Source organism: Gadus macrocephalus, chromosome 6 (assembly GCF_031168955.1).
Source record: "Gadus macrocephalus chromosome 6, ASM3116895v1".
In the NCBI taxonomy this organism is placed as follows: domain Eukaryota; kingdom Metazoa; phylum Chordata; class Actinopteri; order Gadiformes; family Gadidae; genus Gadus; species Gadus macrocephalus.
The window spans coordinates 17987246-18003576 of NC_082387.1; the positions used below are offsets into that span (position 1 = coordinate 17987246).

Consider the following 16331-nt stretch of genomic DNA (forward strand, 5'->3'; position numbering starts at 1 on the left):
TATACAACTTCTTACTGCAAAACCAGGAAAGAAAAACTACGCATTCTTCATAGTATAATACTCACAGGCATTTCATTATAATACGTCCATGGTTTTTCTTACCTGCTTATGAATAGTGAAATAGGGTAAGCGAGTGAATTTGTTATATTAGGTGTGTAACTGAGCAATGTAGACGTTTAAGGTAAACACTAGAGAGCAGCAAAAGAATGTGAGAATGACTACCCGCTTAAAAATTGCAAGCGTGATGAGTGGGCGTTGTAAAACTGAAAAAATAATTCCTGTCTACGACTTTAGATAGATAGATAACATTTTTGTTAATCCCTCGGAAGGGGAATTCTGTGTAACAGCACAGAAGTAGTTTAAGAAGAGACAAAATATATAATACAATGCAAAAACATTTACACAGTAGTTATGCTTACTGCTACCTTTGAATAGCAAACGTGGTCAGGATAGTGCTCCTAGAAGAACACTGAACACACCTCTGCAACAGATGCATAGTCATCATTGCGTCATCGTTGAGTGTCACAGCTGCGCTGAGAAGATGCCCTGCTTTAAGCTGAAGGTCATTTGTTTTGTTTGTTTGTGCATGTGCGTGTGTGTGCGTGCAAATGTGCGCGCGGGCGCGCGCGTGTGTGTTCACGCTTGCCAACTCAGACTGATCGGCCTCCCTTCTCACCCCAAATTACTTTACTCAATCATTGTGTTTTATAAATTTTATTATATATTTGTCAGCAAAAACAAAGCCTACAAAAAGTCAATAATGAGCATTAAAAAGCTCTCATGTTGTTTCTCATAAAAGCTGAGGTCTACCTAAAGCCTTTCCGGAAGAGCAACCCACACAGGTCTGACTGAAGACTGAACCACCATTGTAATAGTTATAAAGCCATGCAGCGAGGACATGTTAAACATTCAGCGAGCTGGAAGTATTGGGGTATACTGAGGCACAATGTCCACATAGCTTTACACACTTAAAAGAAGAAAGTCGTTAACCAACTGTTTGTGTTGACATCTGCGTACTGTCTCAATTAAATTATTGCTAGGTGTGTGCGTGTAATTTGTTGATTAAATTGATATGACTAGACAAATATCAACTGTTACATTCAATTTTGATTGCTAGACCTCCTTTTCAATTCCTTTCACATGCAACTAAAGCAAAGCAAAGCCATGTTGCTGTTTTGTTAATCATAAATGAACACATTTGTATGTTTGGCAGTTTTTATTCAGTTGATTGACTGCTAAAAAAAACAGTTTGTACCAAGTTCAAGATAATTATTGTAATTGGTGCAAACTTCTTTCGCTAACAAATATGTAGGCCTATTTAATTGTGTTTGTGGAAAACTGGATCCCTGGATGTGCTAGGAACTAAAAATGTGCTTTTTAGCTCATGACGCTATTTGCCAACACAACTCTGAGTTCCCTTCAGCAGCTGTGTAACTCCTAAAGGGTGATACAATCCTTTGTGTGTCTGTTTATTAGCTACAAGATAATAAACTGTAGGCATTAACACGACACTCAGCCTGAAGGATTGTCTCAGATCTCAATACATTTGTTGAGGGCAGCAACAGAGGAAAATACTATGTTGACGTGCTAGCGTTTTATAATCGAGGATATAGATCGATGATCTACTGTCGAATAAAAGTCCAGTTATTATTGTACATACATACATTGCAGTTTTTGCTAGCTTATAAGGCAACTGCATTACATCTGTGGTGTTTTTTTTAGTTGTTAGCTTTTTGTATAGATTAGGTGTAGCACTGATGCTAGCCATTACACATTTTGAGAAGTCACATGTGATGTATTGAACAATGTATTGTGATTCCATTTTCAGGCAATGTTTCTGTGTTGGCAGTGTTTCAGTCTACGATCCTGTATGTACAGAAGTAATAATGACACAGTTGAGTCACAGATGAAGAAATATTGTCAACAGACGTGAGCAAATAATAAACAATACTGGTCAAATTCTGTTGAATTAATAAATGTCTTATTTGTGGCTTAAGGCTTGCCCAGAAGCAGAAAAGGTTTGCTGCCTCCAATAGATTCACCTCTTACTCAGAGGACTCTTGTTCAAAATAATGGTCAACCCTGTTGCTAATAATAATACATTAAAATGTATGTATGCTGTTACATATCAGAACATTATCAATCATGTGGGAATAGTTCCTTAAAGTCTGAAAGAACAAATGATGAGAGGATGTATGACTTTCAACGGACAACTTCACATTTGTTTGACAATATATTTTCTATAAGTGTCTATATTGTCCAGAGGATGTGAGATGAATGTACCATTTTGATCATAGATGTTAGTGGCTTACTGTAATGAGCTGTTTTGCCCAATAACAAAGTGATCTAATTCAATATGTCCCAAGAGTACAGCAGGTAATGGCATATCTGTGGGTCATTGTTAAAACAGGTTACCATGGGATTACGTCTTTTAAAATTTTGCTGCTAGAAAGAAAATGTCTTACTTAACACAACAATTCACAGTTGCAAATCAAAAACAAAATTGAACTCAGTAGTGGACATAGAACACCATAGTTAGACAACAGAGCATTAAATAAGATGATAATGAATTTGATATGATACAAATGTACACAACATATTGCAATTTGAGAGCAATGTGGGAGCATTCTGATCAAAATAATGACATCATTGGTGCGAACTTCATGAGTTTGAACTCAATTAACTGATTATATTGTCAGTATAATCAGATCCTTTATGCTTAATGGCTCCTTTACATACACAATTTCATGGCTGGAAGACTATTTTACTATCACAGGATTTATCATTAAACCAAGAGGATGTGTTTTTGACAACATGTTAACTCTTAAGTCATTACTATGCACCATGCATCAGCCCAGTTCCTGCAAAAAAGCAGGCGTTGTTTGACTTTCAAGTAACATAAACAGTGCCATACTAACAACCTTTCAGTGATTACATTTTGAGGAGATCTTTCAGTGAGGAACCAGAGAGTACCTAGCAAAAAGCTGGTTTGAGGATGATATTACCATAAAACCCTCAACCCTTGAGTAAAAAAAAGAAAAAAAGAAACTAAACTTGTAAGAGTTGTCAGAGGAAAATAACACTCGGCATGTAGTAAACCCCTGGCGTTGAAAAACATCGTCAGCGCTTTAATTCACTCGTTGTTATTGTGTCGCATAATGTTTAAATGCAGAACTCAGGATGTCCGAATGCAACCGACCCGTCTGCATCAAGAGTTGGAGACCCTTTGGTTAACGCTCACCTGCTTACCCTCCTTTCCTGTCCCCCTGCCCTCTCTCGCACTCTTCCCCTCCGCTTTGTCCTCGCTCTGCCCGCACAGTTTCAGTGCCCGGGAGATGAAGACGTCCAGGTCAAACAGCCTCGCCTCCTGCTTGGCGGGCAGCACCTCCTCTTCCTCCTCCACCACAGCCGCGCTATGGACCTCGTAGAGGAGGGGAGAAGAGGAGGCACAGGAGGAGGAAACACCAGAGGCAGGCTCCCGCACAGCAGCAGAGGGAGGAAAAGAAGGAGGAGGAGGAGGAGGAGGAGGAGGCAAAGTGGGTGGCAAAGGAGAAGAGGGAGAAGGGAAGGAAACACCAGAGGCAGGCTCCCGCACAGCAGCCGAGGGAGGAGAAGGATGAGGAGCAGGTGAGGTGGGCCAGGGGACGGCAGGCTCTGGGGACGTCAGCGGGAAAGGAGAGGAGGGAGAGGAAGGTAAAAGCGACGGGAGAAAGATTGAGGAAGACACCGCGGGAGGAAGAGGGCTTAGCATGCCGCAGTGGGTCACGGCCCCGTCGCAGTCGGCTAACAGCTGCGCGCCGAGCGCTGTGCGCCGGTGGAAGAGAGAGGTGGTGACGTCGGTCGGGGAGAGGGGGAGAGGGGGAGAGAAGGTGTAACAGGACGGCGAGAGCTGGCCCGGAGGCGGGCTCAGACTCGGGGAGTGGAGACCGGAATTGGTGGTCTCCACCCAGCGGGAGATCTCCGTGAACAAGTCTCCTGTCTCCTCCTCTCCCTCTGCCAGGCCCCCCTCTAGCTCTTCCTCCTTCTCCTCCATGCCGCCTGCGAGTGGCTCGGCTGGGGCGGACAGGGCTTTAGCGTTAGCAGTGTGCTTGGTGTTAGCGAGGGTGTTGCGTTTCCAATGGGACAGGTCCAGGATGAGCTTGGGCTCAGAGTAGTGCTGGGGCTTTCCCTCCCTCCAGGCGATCTTGTCCAGGTAGGACGGGGAGCCCACCTTGTAGTCGCAGGAGCGGTCGCAGTCCAGCTCCCCGTAGCTGGAGCCGCCACCCGCAGCCCGGTCCAGAGACGAGTGGGAGTGCTCCAGGAAGCGCTCCGCAGAGCTGCTGTGGGAGTGTTTGCGTGGGTCTACCTGGAAACGGAAACAAACGAAGAAAAGAGAGGAAGAAGGAAATAAAGAATGAAACAACGTAAGAAATAGAGGGGACAAATATAAATATAAGCTTTACTATAACCTCTGGTACTAGCATTAAAACGGCACAACATGGTGAATAACATACTTTTTCTTTTTTTTACAAAATTGACCTCAACATTCAATGCATCTTTTTAAACTTTGTACCATCCCACACATTGTAACACATTATTTAAATCATTAAAATGTTGACAAGTTAGAGATAGAAAAAAAAAAGAGAATCAACATATCCATATTTATTAACACTAGGTAGAAGCCGTACAAGCCCAATCCCGACCCATCGGTTGGAAGGCAGGGGTCTGTGTGGACAATACAAACTGGAGTGGATGTTCATGCCTCCTATTGGCAGATAATCATGAATTGAACTTCTTTTGAGATTGGGAACCTTAAGAGAAGAAGGGTGCATGTCACCTGGGCCTCTTCCACCAGGGAGGTGGAACCGGCGCGCGGGTCTCGCTGGACCTCCTCCTCCTCCATGGTGTCCCCCAGGTGGGAGGAGAGGCGTCCCCCAGGGGGCGCACACCGACACCCCTCCCCCACCTGCCGCAGGCACAGCTCAGTGGACAGGCTGCTCTCGAACCTGTAGACCCATGGGGTAGGGGGTCCCAGTGGTTTGGTCCATCAATATGTAGCTCAATGGATCGTAGAAACGTACAGTCAAAATGGACTTACTTCTAATTCCAAACATCCATCCAATATCTCCAATAATAGAATACAATAATGCTATTGTATTCAATCATAATACCAATAAAAAAATAATAACATAACTGTGCTAGAATGAATTGAAAAGGAATGAAAACCGTGCTGTACATGTAAAGCGTGCATAGAAAATGACTGAAGTTGAGTAACAAAGACTCAAACCACGTCCTCAACCAGGCGACACACAGTGAAAACTGGTGGGGGCCCGTGAGCAGCCCACCTGTCCCAGGGGAGGCTGTCGGCCTGGCTGGTGCTGCTGGCGCTGTGGCTGTGCTCTGCCACCAGGCTGTCCTCCAGCTCGTCCTCGATGCGGAAGGGCTGCTTGGACGTGGGCTCGTCCTCGGCGCACGAGTACTGCTTGAGGAAGGCGTGGGACAGCGCCGCCGCCGCCGTCAGCCGGTCGGCGGGGTTGAAGGTCAGGATACGCTCCAGGAAGTCAACGGCTGGAGAGAAAGGAGCCGAGAGGGGAGGAGAGAAAGGAGGAGAGGGGAGAGGGGGACGGGAGCATCTTGTTAATGAAAGGGCTGTAGAATCGAGCGAGGACACATACTCAAATGTGTCAAAAAGTGGAATTGAAGGAGAACCGATTCCATAATATGGGGCGATGATGATGATAATGACGATTCATTATGAAGTATTCATTAGGCAATTATCTATACTTCGGTGTTTGAGGTATGAGGCCATAAACAGAGGGGAAGTGAGATCGTGGAGGTGCGTCCATCTTGGATCAGGCAAGTTAGTGAGGAGCTGATGCAATTCTATTAGATAAAAGACAGACCATAGCCGCTTCCACAAGCGACCCCTCCCAGTGAGTAGGCGAGAAGGTTTCAGAATTCAAAATTCTCAATAACAAGTGTTGTAACTGGCTGTCCATCTGTGTGACGTCAACATGCGTAGCTCGGCTGTCTGGGTGGCGTGATTTGGGAGAGGTTTTGGGAGTGTCCATGTTACGATTTTTTTAAATAAAGAGCGACATTTTTTATTTGTAGAATATATCAGTAATAGAATACGATTGTATTGATAACGTTATTAAAATAACTATCGCTCAACACTGACTACAGCAGGATAGCAGTGCGAGTTCCTTACTGACCTTCAGCCTCTACTTTAGGCAGCAGCTGAGCGAAGGTCCTCCGGACCCTCCATCCACGGCTGACATAGGAAGGCATCACCTGCAGGAGGTCCAGTCGGTCCTGCTCCCTCAGAACGGGCACTGTGTCCAGGATCAGCTGCATCTGTTCCAACTCATGAGCTCCTGCAGACCGCAGTAAACCAATGTAGACACAATGGAAACACGTCAACGACTTCTACCAGGACAATACCAGTAGGTCTGTAAAAAATATTTATCTAAGTAGTAGTCTAGTCTCATTTAGATTAATACTTTTTTTTATTCTTTGTTTTACCAGGGTAGTCACATTGAGACAGTAGTCTCTTTAACAAGAGAGTCCTGGATAATAATCCTTTTTTTCCTGCTTCATATTTGTTTCGAAACATGTTGCTGGGACGGGATCTATAAGCGTGTAATTGGCTATAAGAAGAGAAAACAAAGCAAGCACTAATAAATTAAATCAACACCGGGGGGACTGGACACTATAGAAATATACTTGTTCAATTCCCTTTCTTAAAGCTTCAAATGTCTGTTTACGTTATATTATTATATTGCACATTGCCAACAGGGGGCGCAAAGACAACAGTTCAACTAAAGTATCCATGGACTTCTTCATGATCTAGTGGATAAGCGAAAGGCATGTACTTTTTACCTGCAAAAAGCATGCGACCAGTGAGCATCTCGGCCAGTATGCAGCCGGCAGCCCACATGTCGATGGCCTTGGTGTAGTTGTTGGGCGAGAGCAGCAGTCGAGGAGAGCGGTACCATTTAGTCACCAGGCCTTCAGAGAGGTAGCCCTGGAGAGAGAGAGAGAAATAACATAGAGAGAGATAAGGCAAACAAAACGAAGAGAGCTTGAGGGAAGATTATAAAAAGTATATGTGTTTGTGTGTTGACACACGATAAAAACAATCATAAAAAGTTAACATATTTGCTATGAATGCTTCTGAACATCGCTGACTATATTCAATATCTTTTGATATAATCGTTCACACAAGAGTTTTATATCATCAGTGACAACTACACATCATATGCCAAATTCCTCCATCGAATGAACATTGAACTACGCTGGTTTATTAACATAGTGCACAGCATAGTCTCTCGTTATGAGACAGCTGTGACCGCCTTCTCTGATGCAGTAAAAGGCCCTCTTCCAAAGTCATACAAATATAACCTTTAATTACATGCTGGGATATTTCAAGATCTCAGCCTGGCGTCCTCACCCCACCTCCTTCCTGCTTTCTCACCTCATGCTGTCATCCTCGTGTCTGGCTCACTTGGGCCTCTCTCTGTCTCCTCTTCCTGTTTCACATCCCAACCTCTCCTCCTCCCCCTCCTCCCCCTCCTCCTCCTCCTCCCCCTCCTCCCCCTCCTCCCCCTCCTCCCCCTCCTCCCCCTCCTCCTCCCCCTCCTCCTCCTCCTCCTCCCCCTCCTCCTCCCCCTCCTCCCCCTCCTCCTCCTCCTCCTCCCCCTCCTCCTCCTCCTCCTCCCCCTCCTCCTCCCCCTCCTCCTCCCCCTCCTCCTCCCCCTCCTCCCCCTCCTCCTCCTCCTCCTCCCCCTCCTCCTCCCCCTCCTCCTCCTCCTCCTCCTCCTCCTCCCCCTCCTCCCTGCTCTCCCTCTCTTGGGGTCCAGATCGGGCACAGCATGCCAGCGGATGACAGAGCAGAAACGACTGTTGAATGTTTGATGAGCACTGGACAAAACACACGCACATCTTCTGCCCTATCCTCCATTTTGCCCCAGTCATTTTCTCTCTCGCCCCCTCCCTCCCTCTCTCTCTCTGCAAAACGTCACATACTCACTTTCACCCTCCTCTCCTTCTTCCCTCCATTCCTCTCTCACCCCATCCCCGTCAAACATACCTTTTATTTTCCCCCATCCACCTGACCCTCCGTCTCTCCATGTCGCCGCTTGGAGAATCATCAAGCCCCCCGTTCCCATTCCCAACTCTTCCACCTCATCCTCCCTCCCTTCACTGTCTCTTCATTTTCGTCTCCCTTTCACACTCTCGCTGCATCCCTCCCTTTCTCGTTCTTTACCTACTCTGACAATTTTCACCTGTACGCTCTGCCCCCCCTCTCTCCCCTCAGCCTCCCCAGAGCTTCGTCCTCTTCGGCTCTGTGTCAGTTCTTATGGGGATGTTGTGATTCTGGTGTACGGAGACAATCCTCAATTCTGATCTAATCTGATGTTCTGATCATTGCTGAAGTTCAACAGTCCCGGAAGTGGGTTTGATAATATCATAGTCTAATTGAATAATGCTTATAAATAACGTGTTGTTATCTTACACGTACGTGTCGACTCTGTTGCGATTATAACAAGTCCTTGTCTCGCCTTGGCCCTGACATCAACACCATCAGAAACACATACATATTAATCACAGACACATGCTTTCATAACGTGTCAATAAGTAGCAGAGCATGACATAAAAAAAATAAAAAAGCCCTATTCTGTCTTCCTGTCCTCAATTTGCATGGCATGGTTATGGTGCGATTCCCACTGGGGCTCCATTTTAAATATGCAAGCACTCATGTTAATCTTGGATGCTTTGGGTAAAGGCGTCAGCCAAATGGCATATTTAATTTTTGCCTCATTTTGGATTCAGCAAAATGCATTCATTATATTATGATTACACACCACTATGCCATTTGGTGGACACTTTTATCCAAAGTGTCTTACAATACTGTAAGTGCGCACATTTCTTACCATTATGCCTGTCCATCATGTCTTGCACCTACAGTAACGGTTCATAATACTACTTGTCTTTTTAAGAAGCAATGGATTAAATAGTAGCAGTCACATATCGTCATAATTTATAAACACACGTGTTTGGCCCCCGGCATCTTAATTTATAAAATGTACTCAATATATTACAATGTTTCTTCCCTAAGCTGTATTTGCCTCTCTGAGTGTCAGTGGCTGAACTCATATGACTTCTAGCTGTTGTGCTGCCTCTTCCCCTCTAGTCCCTCCTGTGTTTATAATCTCTGGGTCAGCATGCCTGAACACCCCTCCCCTTCTGCACTCTGCTTCAGATGGCAAGACAGGGACCAGGTGTGAGAGGGGGAGAGAGATAGAGAGACTAAGGACACTCCTGTAAATACTTGCATCTTGAGAGAGAGAACGAGGGTGGGATATGGAGAGAGAGGGATAGAAAGAGAAAAAGAGAGGGTTAGAGAACCCTGAAAATTAATCTACTTTGATCATATTTCTCTCTCCTGCTTGTTTCGCGCAATTTCTCGTATACCATCAGATTTAGTGTATGAATACATTCTTTGTTATTAAATTTCCTCATTACAATTTGTATGAGCGAGGGTACACATGCATATATGCCACTAGATATACACACATGCACACACACGCACACATAAACTCACAATCCTTGTATTTCATGTTTGGAGATGAAAAAAGATTAAGAGATCCGTAATAGAATAAATAACTTTGTTCTCTGATCCCTTTGTCTTCATTTCTACTTCGAAAGCAAGTTGTCTCGATGGGCAGCACCAGTGGAGAGAGTCTTGGAACAACACACTCTGGCCAAGGACACGCTGTTTCTTCTGTACTGGACCAACCCCAGATGCTCTGATACTCTGTTTTCATTCTCTCACACACGCACACAAACGCAAATACATACGCACAATCAGAAACCCTCTCTCTCACACACACACACACACACACACACACACACATACACACACACACACACACACACACACACACACACACACACACACACACACACACACACACACACACACAAACATCTCCACACACACTCACAACAACTACAACACACACAGACACACACACACACACACACACACACACACACACACACACGGTGTGCTCTCAGGAGACACACGTACACTGTGCCCTCTATTTTATTCTCTCTCTCCTTTCTCACATCTGATGTCTTCACACTCTCTCTCTTTTTCCTCTGCCCTTGTTTAACTCTCTCTCTCTCTCTCTCTCTCTCTCTCTCTCTCTCTCTCTCTCTCTCTCTCTCTCTCTCTCTCTCTCTCTCTCTCTCTCTCTCTCTCTCTCTCTCTCTCTCTCTCTCTCTCTCTCTCTCTCTCTCTCTCTCTCTCTCTCTCTCTCTCTCTCTCTCTCTCTCTCTCTCTCTCTCTCTCTCCCTGTGCTCACTCTGCCCTTCATCACCCCCTGTGTTTGCTTCCTGCTGATGCACTGCCCTGCACTCAGAGCTGAGATATCCTTTCACACACACAAACGCACACGCATGCACACACACACACACACACACACACACACACACACACACACACACACACACACACACACACACACACACACACACACACACACACACACACACACACACACACACACACACACACACACAGAGACAAAGACACAAAGACAGACACAAGCACACACAGACAAACACACACACACACACACACACACACACACACACACACACACACACACACACACACACACACACACACACACACACACAGAGTGCCTGCTGCCGTATCAGTATCACACTAGACTGTAGAGCAGTACAGTGGAGCAGTGAAGATTTGTATTAATCTCTCAGAGACCATTATCCACAACGGACAGGCGAGCTCACCGCCCGTTCTGATACAGACATCACATGACACCACAGCTAGGAAAGAGGAAACCGAACGTCCCGTCCGGGCACACAGGGTCAGGGTGTGAAGGGAGGCCTGTCGGGACGCACAGAGGGCGCTGCTATCTTACGTCATCCTGAGGTGAAGTCAGAGGAACCAAGTGGACCTCTTGAAGCCGTTGTTAAACTCCCGGAATCGGGGGCCGGTGCTGATATTCATTCATGCACAGTGAAGGCAGTTGGAACAAGGCAACACATCTCTCGCACACATACCCATGCATATTGTCACACAGACACAGATAATCACACACATCTTGACCCAAAGCAAAACCTGAGCAGATCTCCTTTAAGGCTGTTTGCTGTGCAAACAGCCTTAGCGTGACAGCAGTCAATGCTTGTGTCCTTGCCGACCTTTACCTTGTTGGTACTAAATCATTGTATGGACGGGGATTGGAGTTATAAAGACACAAGTCTTTCTGCAACGTCCAGCACGAGTGTACAAACACTTCTTAACACTCTTGTGGATTACCAGGTTGAAGGGCTGTGTGAGGGTCTTCAGGACCTCACATAATCGGTCAAAGTTTCTAAATCCGATTTATTTTTGCTACATAGGGCACTGATCAGAAGTAGTGTGATCAGGTGACTTGGCTGCACTTTTTGAATACTTTGGGCCAGTTCCACAAGTTGTCAGAGATATTTCTCTCCTTTGTTCACTGGCCATGCAACCAATCGATTTGAGACCACGTTTAAATCGGAGCAAAGAAAACAACAAAAATAAATAAATAAATAAACACAAGTATTTCAGCTATCCTTTACGGCTGATTATCACCTTATGAGAGTAATGTGGGTCGACTATCCTGGCCAGGCCAAAGTCCCCTATCTTCAGTAGCAGTTGGTCCGTATTGATGAAGATGTTGGCGGGCTTCAGGTCCCTGTGCAGAACGTTGGCTGAGTGGATGAACTTCAGTCCCCGGAGCAGCTGGTAGAACAGCAGAGTAGCGTGACCTGGTTCACAGAAGCAGAGAACCTGCCTAAACTCTTTAGCCCACGTAGGTAAACCGGGTACATTAGGAGTCTACTGCAAAGAAGCAGGAGCATGGGGGTTTTGATTTACATAGACATTCATATTTTGACTTCAACAACTAAGCAACTAAACTCAAAAGTTTTCATTTCAATTGAGGGTTAATCAGAATAAAGAAATACATGAATTCTTGTGAAGACAATCATGTTAACAATGGTGTATCAAACTCAAGGTGGACATAATCATGGGAGTAGTTTAGGAAATAAAAAGCGGTTTACCGGTGGGTAGCGGTGCTTGTTCGAGCAGACGGGCCAGATCCGTCTCCATGCACTCCTGCACGATGTAGAGGGCGCCAAGATGGGCGGGGTCCCGGGGCAGCGGCACGCCGTACGGGGCCAGCACCTCGTAGACGCACACCACGTTCTCGTGGCGCAGCCGCCGCGTGATCTTGACCTCGCGCAGGGCGTGCTTCACCGACACCGGGTCGCGCATCACCAGCTTCTTCACCGCCACCCGCTGACCAGTCCGCTGGTCCACCGCCGACAGCACCAGGCCCGTGGCGCCGGCGCCCAGGGGTCGAAGGTCAACAAAGTGGCCCCCGAGGTCAAAGCCGTGAGGGAGGCGCGGGGTGTCATGACATCGTGCCATGGTAGGCACTCAGGGGGCCGGGTGGGTTGGGCGATCTGCTGCTCGACTTCAGGTTCAATGTGATCATATAAAAGAACGGAGCAGACTTGGTGTTGCCGTCTCGCATTGTACCGAGGTCCTTCTCTCCCCAGGGTAAGGTCCCAGGGGGGACATCAGAGAGGAGCTTTCCACAGGAAATACAGTTTTACAATAAAAAGTGCTTTTAGTAAAGCCGGATACAGCTAACTTTTAACCGTGCTCCGGAGGCAAGAGAGAAACTCGATCTACATCTATTGGTTCTGCTGCACTCATTCCCCGACTGCCATGTTTTAGTAGGCCATGTGTTTCCTCCCAGCTTAACCCTGTTTTAATTCCATAAAGTCAGTAAAACACTGGGATTTCCTGGGATTACATTGTCAACATCCTCTCGAGTGAACCTCGATGAAAAGCGTATCTCGCTGCTCAGGATGATCAGAACGGATCAAAATAAATAAAACCAGTAGGGCAGAAATCAAACATTTGGTTCCGTCAATGGTGCTGCGGGTGGACCTTTAACAATAAAAGTCCCACGGTGTGGGTTCAGGTAGTTGGTCCCGTGTCTCAAGGGTAACATTGTTTTTCTTGATGCTGTACCAACGCCGCCGTGTTCAGGCTAGTTATACACTGGTTCTTTGGATTTCTTAAACTACCTGACACGGCAGATAGCAGGCGCCTACACTAAAAGTTGTAAAAACACCACAGAGACGATAGTGGCTCCTTACCGGGGCACAGGCCAGCGGTCTCCATGGCAACAACAGACCTCTCGCACGCCGGGATCCCACAGATACACGTGTAAACGTTCCGTGGTACCACAGACAGTGGTTCTTGATCCAAGGCTTTCCTTTTAATCTTTCGCTCTCTTTGAACTCTCACAGTCTTTGTCTCCTTCTCTCAGTTAAGTTTCAAAACCTCCGTGCTCATTCAGCCTAGTGGTGGTGGGGGTGTTAGTGGTGATGGGTATTATTGAGTTAAATACACTTCAATCACTAACAGCTGGCTGTGGGCTCCCCTCCTCCTCCATGACCAATGAGGATTTCGGCCAGTCAGTCAATCAGTCATTCAATCAGACAGTTCAGACGGAAAGGCCCGTTCACAGTATAGGGGATCCGATTCCCACCATTCACTGGACATCGATAGTGAGTGCATGCGTGGGCGCACGTTGGTGTGTCTGAGCATTTGTAATCCCTCGGTAATCTGCCTCCTGTTGTGCTCTCGCCAACCTGGGGTATTCTGGCCTCAGCCTGGTGGGTCACTGTGGGGGGACACTGAGAGGAGCGTCGTGCGGACCCTCTGTCACAGCGGCCTGCCTGCTGTCAGCCGAAGTGAAGGGAGAAGGGAGGGAGGGGAGAAGGGTGGGAGGCAGGGGGAGGGGGAGAGAAGGGAGGCAGGGTAGAGGGAGGGAGAGTGGGGGAAGGGAGTGTGGGAGGCAGAGGGAGGTAGGGGAGATGCAGGGGAGGGGGAGAGAAAGGAGGGAGGGTAAAGGGAGGGAGAGGGGAAGGAGTGTGGGAGGCAGGGGGGGGGAGGGGGAGAGGGAGGGGAATTAAGAATGGAGAGAAAATTGGGGAAGAAGATGGAGAGACGGAAGTAAAAAGCATTGGTTAGAAAAACAGACGATAATATTACAGGTGTGTGTGTGTGTGTGTGTGTGTGTGTGTGTGTGTGTGTGTGTGTGTGTGTGTGTGTGTGTGTGTGTGTGTGTGTGTGTGTGTGTGTGTGTAAAGTAATTGTTGATGACAGATAACTTTTCTGTAGAAATAATTGATTAGTTTATTCCTGTATTGCATGGAACTCTCCACACAGTCATTCTTCCTTGCAGCCTACAAATCAGTGCGTCTTGGTCTAAAAGATGGGGAGAGAGAATAGAGGGGAGAGAGAGAGAGAGAGAGAGAGAGAGAGAGAGAGAGAGAGAGAGAGAGAGAGAGAGAGAGAGAGAGAGAGAGAGAGAGAGAGAGAGAGAGAGACACACACACACACACACACACACACACACACACACACACACACACACACACACACACACACACACACACACACACACACACACCGAGAGACACAGTGAGAGAGGGATTGAGAGAGAGAGTGGGGGGAAAAGAGAAACAGAGAGGGAAAGAGAGCATTGCCAGTGGGCGGTACAAAGGTGGGCTAACTTTATAAATAATGTATAACCATTGGGATGTGGGCTTTGGTTGTTCTTCTGCCTTGTCGTCTATTTTCTAACGCAATGGAACACGAATAAGAACGGCCATGGACCACTTGCGATTGATAAAGCAGGGCATTGGAGAGGCCGTTGTCGTTTTTTTCCACAATTGTATAAATGAATGGAATTTTCCATTCATTTGTTATCATTACAAAAGAACAATATTATATGTGAAATCACTTCATGGAAATCACACACAATTGTATAAATTAATGGAATTTTCCATTCTTTTGTTATACCTAAAAAAGAACAATAGTATATGTGAAATCACTTAATGAAAAGCATTTTAGCTGTCCAACGTTACACAGCTGTCTCCAGTAGTTGATGGGAGTCGTGTTGCAGCCCGGTTCCCCCAGCTGCCTTTGTGTCTGTATAACCGCCCGTGTCAGGAACAAACCCTCCTCACGTACACACGCATTAAGTCAACGCTACCACACTGGAGATACATATCTCCGTGAAGTTCAAATCCAAAGCATGGAGTAGCAACGCAGTCCTACTGTATACCAGCAGTATCTAGATAGGCCTACCCATCGTGATAGAAACGCAATCTATTCATCTTTGAACCGATCGCCCCGTTCAGGGAGAAAACTACAAAGCAAGATACAGCAACAACAGCCAACACTCACCGGAGCATATGCCGCAGCCTGCCACCCGTCACGCAAAAATAACCCACCTTAATGAAAAAAAAGATCGGTGCTTTTGATAGAATCCCTGGTTTCAATGGACGAGCAACAAAGAAAGTGCATCTGATTGAGATAACGAGGCAACAGCGAAGCAGGCAGTTGGGTGAGAAGCACAGATAGCAAGCCGTGGTGGATTCAGGTCTGTATGCGTGTGTGTGTGTGTGTGTGTGTGTGTGTGTGTGTGTGTGTGTGTGTGTGTGTGTGTGTGTGTGTGTGTGTGTGTGTGTGTGTGTGCGTGCGTGTTTGTGTGTGTATGTGCACGTACCCGGACAGCTCACTTAATGCCTACGCCTGGCGATCACGTAATTCTGAAGGGATTAAACAAAGTCTTAGAAATGTGGATCCATGTGCTGTACTTGCGTAGTTGCTGTTTTTCTCCGGATGGTTGCCCCCCCCCTGAATGAATACGTGCCAATCTCCTCGTCTATCTCCCTTCCCCTCCTGTCCGCTCAACCCCTCTTTGGAAGGGAACTTCGACTCGCGTGGACTCCCGACCTGACGTCACTTTTGTTCCACTGTCCGGCCGTTCTACTGATAGCATACTGCTGCTTATCAGGATACCTTATGGACCGGTCGTTTATAGTCATTTATGAAGCTGAATGGACCCTTGGTTACTGGTCACTTTAGATATTGGCAATGAATGACATTGAGAACTCTTAACTTGATTATAGGTAATTCCAGAAACCTAAATTGGAACTCCAACCCTATTTACATTGGATTATGTCATTGTTTTAATCTCAGGACCTTGAAGAAAAGTAGAAACAAAACGTATGCTTTCCAAGAACGAAGAGCACATACAGTACCCATATTAATAAAGGACATGTAGACATTTTAGAACTGACAAAGGAGTGGTTTACAAATTGAAACATGCAACAGATACACCATCCTGATAATGTCAAATTCAGACTCATTTAAAGCTGAAAACAAACTGAATGCACACATTTATCATGTCTAAATAACG

General features: G+C 46.3%; 1 protein-coding gene across 12 annotated transcripts; it reads right to left on the reverse strand.

Annotated features, from left to right (window-relative positions):
- Nucleotides 1-698: 698 nt before the first annotated feature.
- On the reverse strand, nt 699-15864 carry mapk4 (mitogen-activated protein kinase 4). 12 transcript variants are annotated; one of them, XM_060054657.1, is made up of 9 exons: nt 15636-15864; nt 15314-15360; nt 12103-13797; nt 11633-11808; nt 6862-7006; nt 6195-6356; nt 5325-5547; nt 4817-4985; nt 699-4345 (listed from the first exon to the last, which is right to left on the reverse strand). In XM_060054657.1, exons 3-9 carry the CDS (start codon nt 12470-12472, stop codon nt 3209-3211), a joined length of 2382 nt encoding a protein of 793 aa, XP_059910640.1. In that variant the 5' UTR covers nt 12473-13797; nt 15314-15360; nt 15636-15864; the 3' UTR covers nt 699-3208. The 12 variants fall into 12 exon arrangements, with proteins under 12 accessions (XP_059910640.1, XP_059910636.1, XP_059910635.1 ...); XM_060054653.1 differs by having other exon boundaries at nt 12103-13800; XM_060054652.1 differs by lacking the exon at nt 15636-15864 and adding an exon at nt 14992-15055 and having other exon boundaries at nt 12103-13800; nt 15314-15613.
- Between the last annotated feature and the right edge of the window lie 467 nt (nt 15865-16331).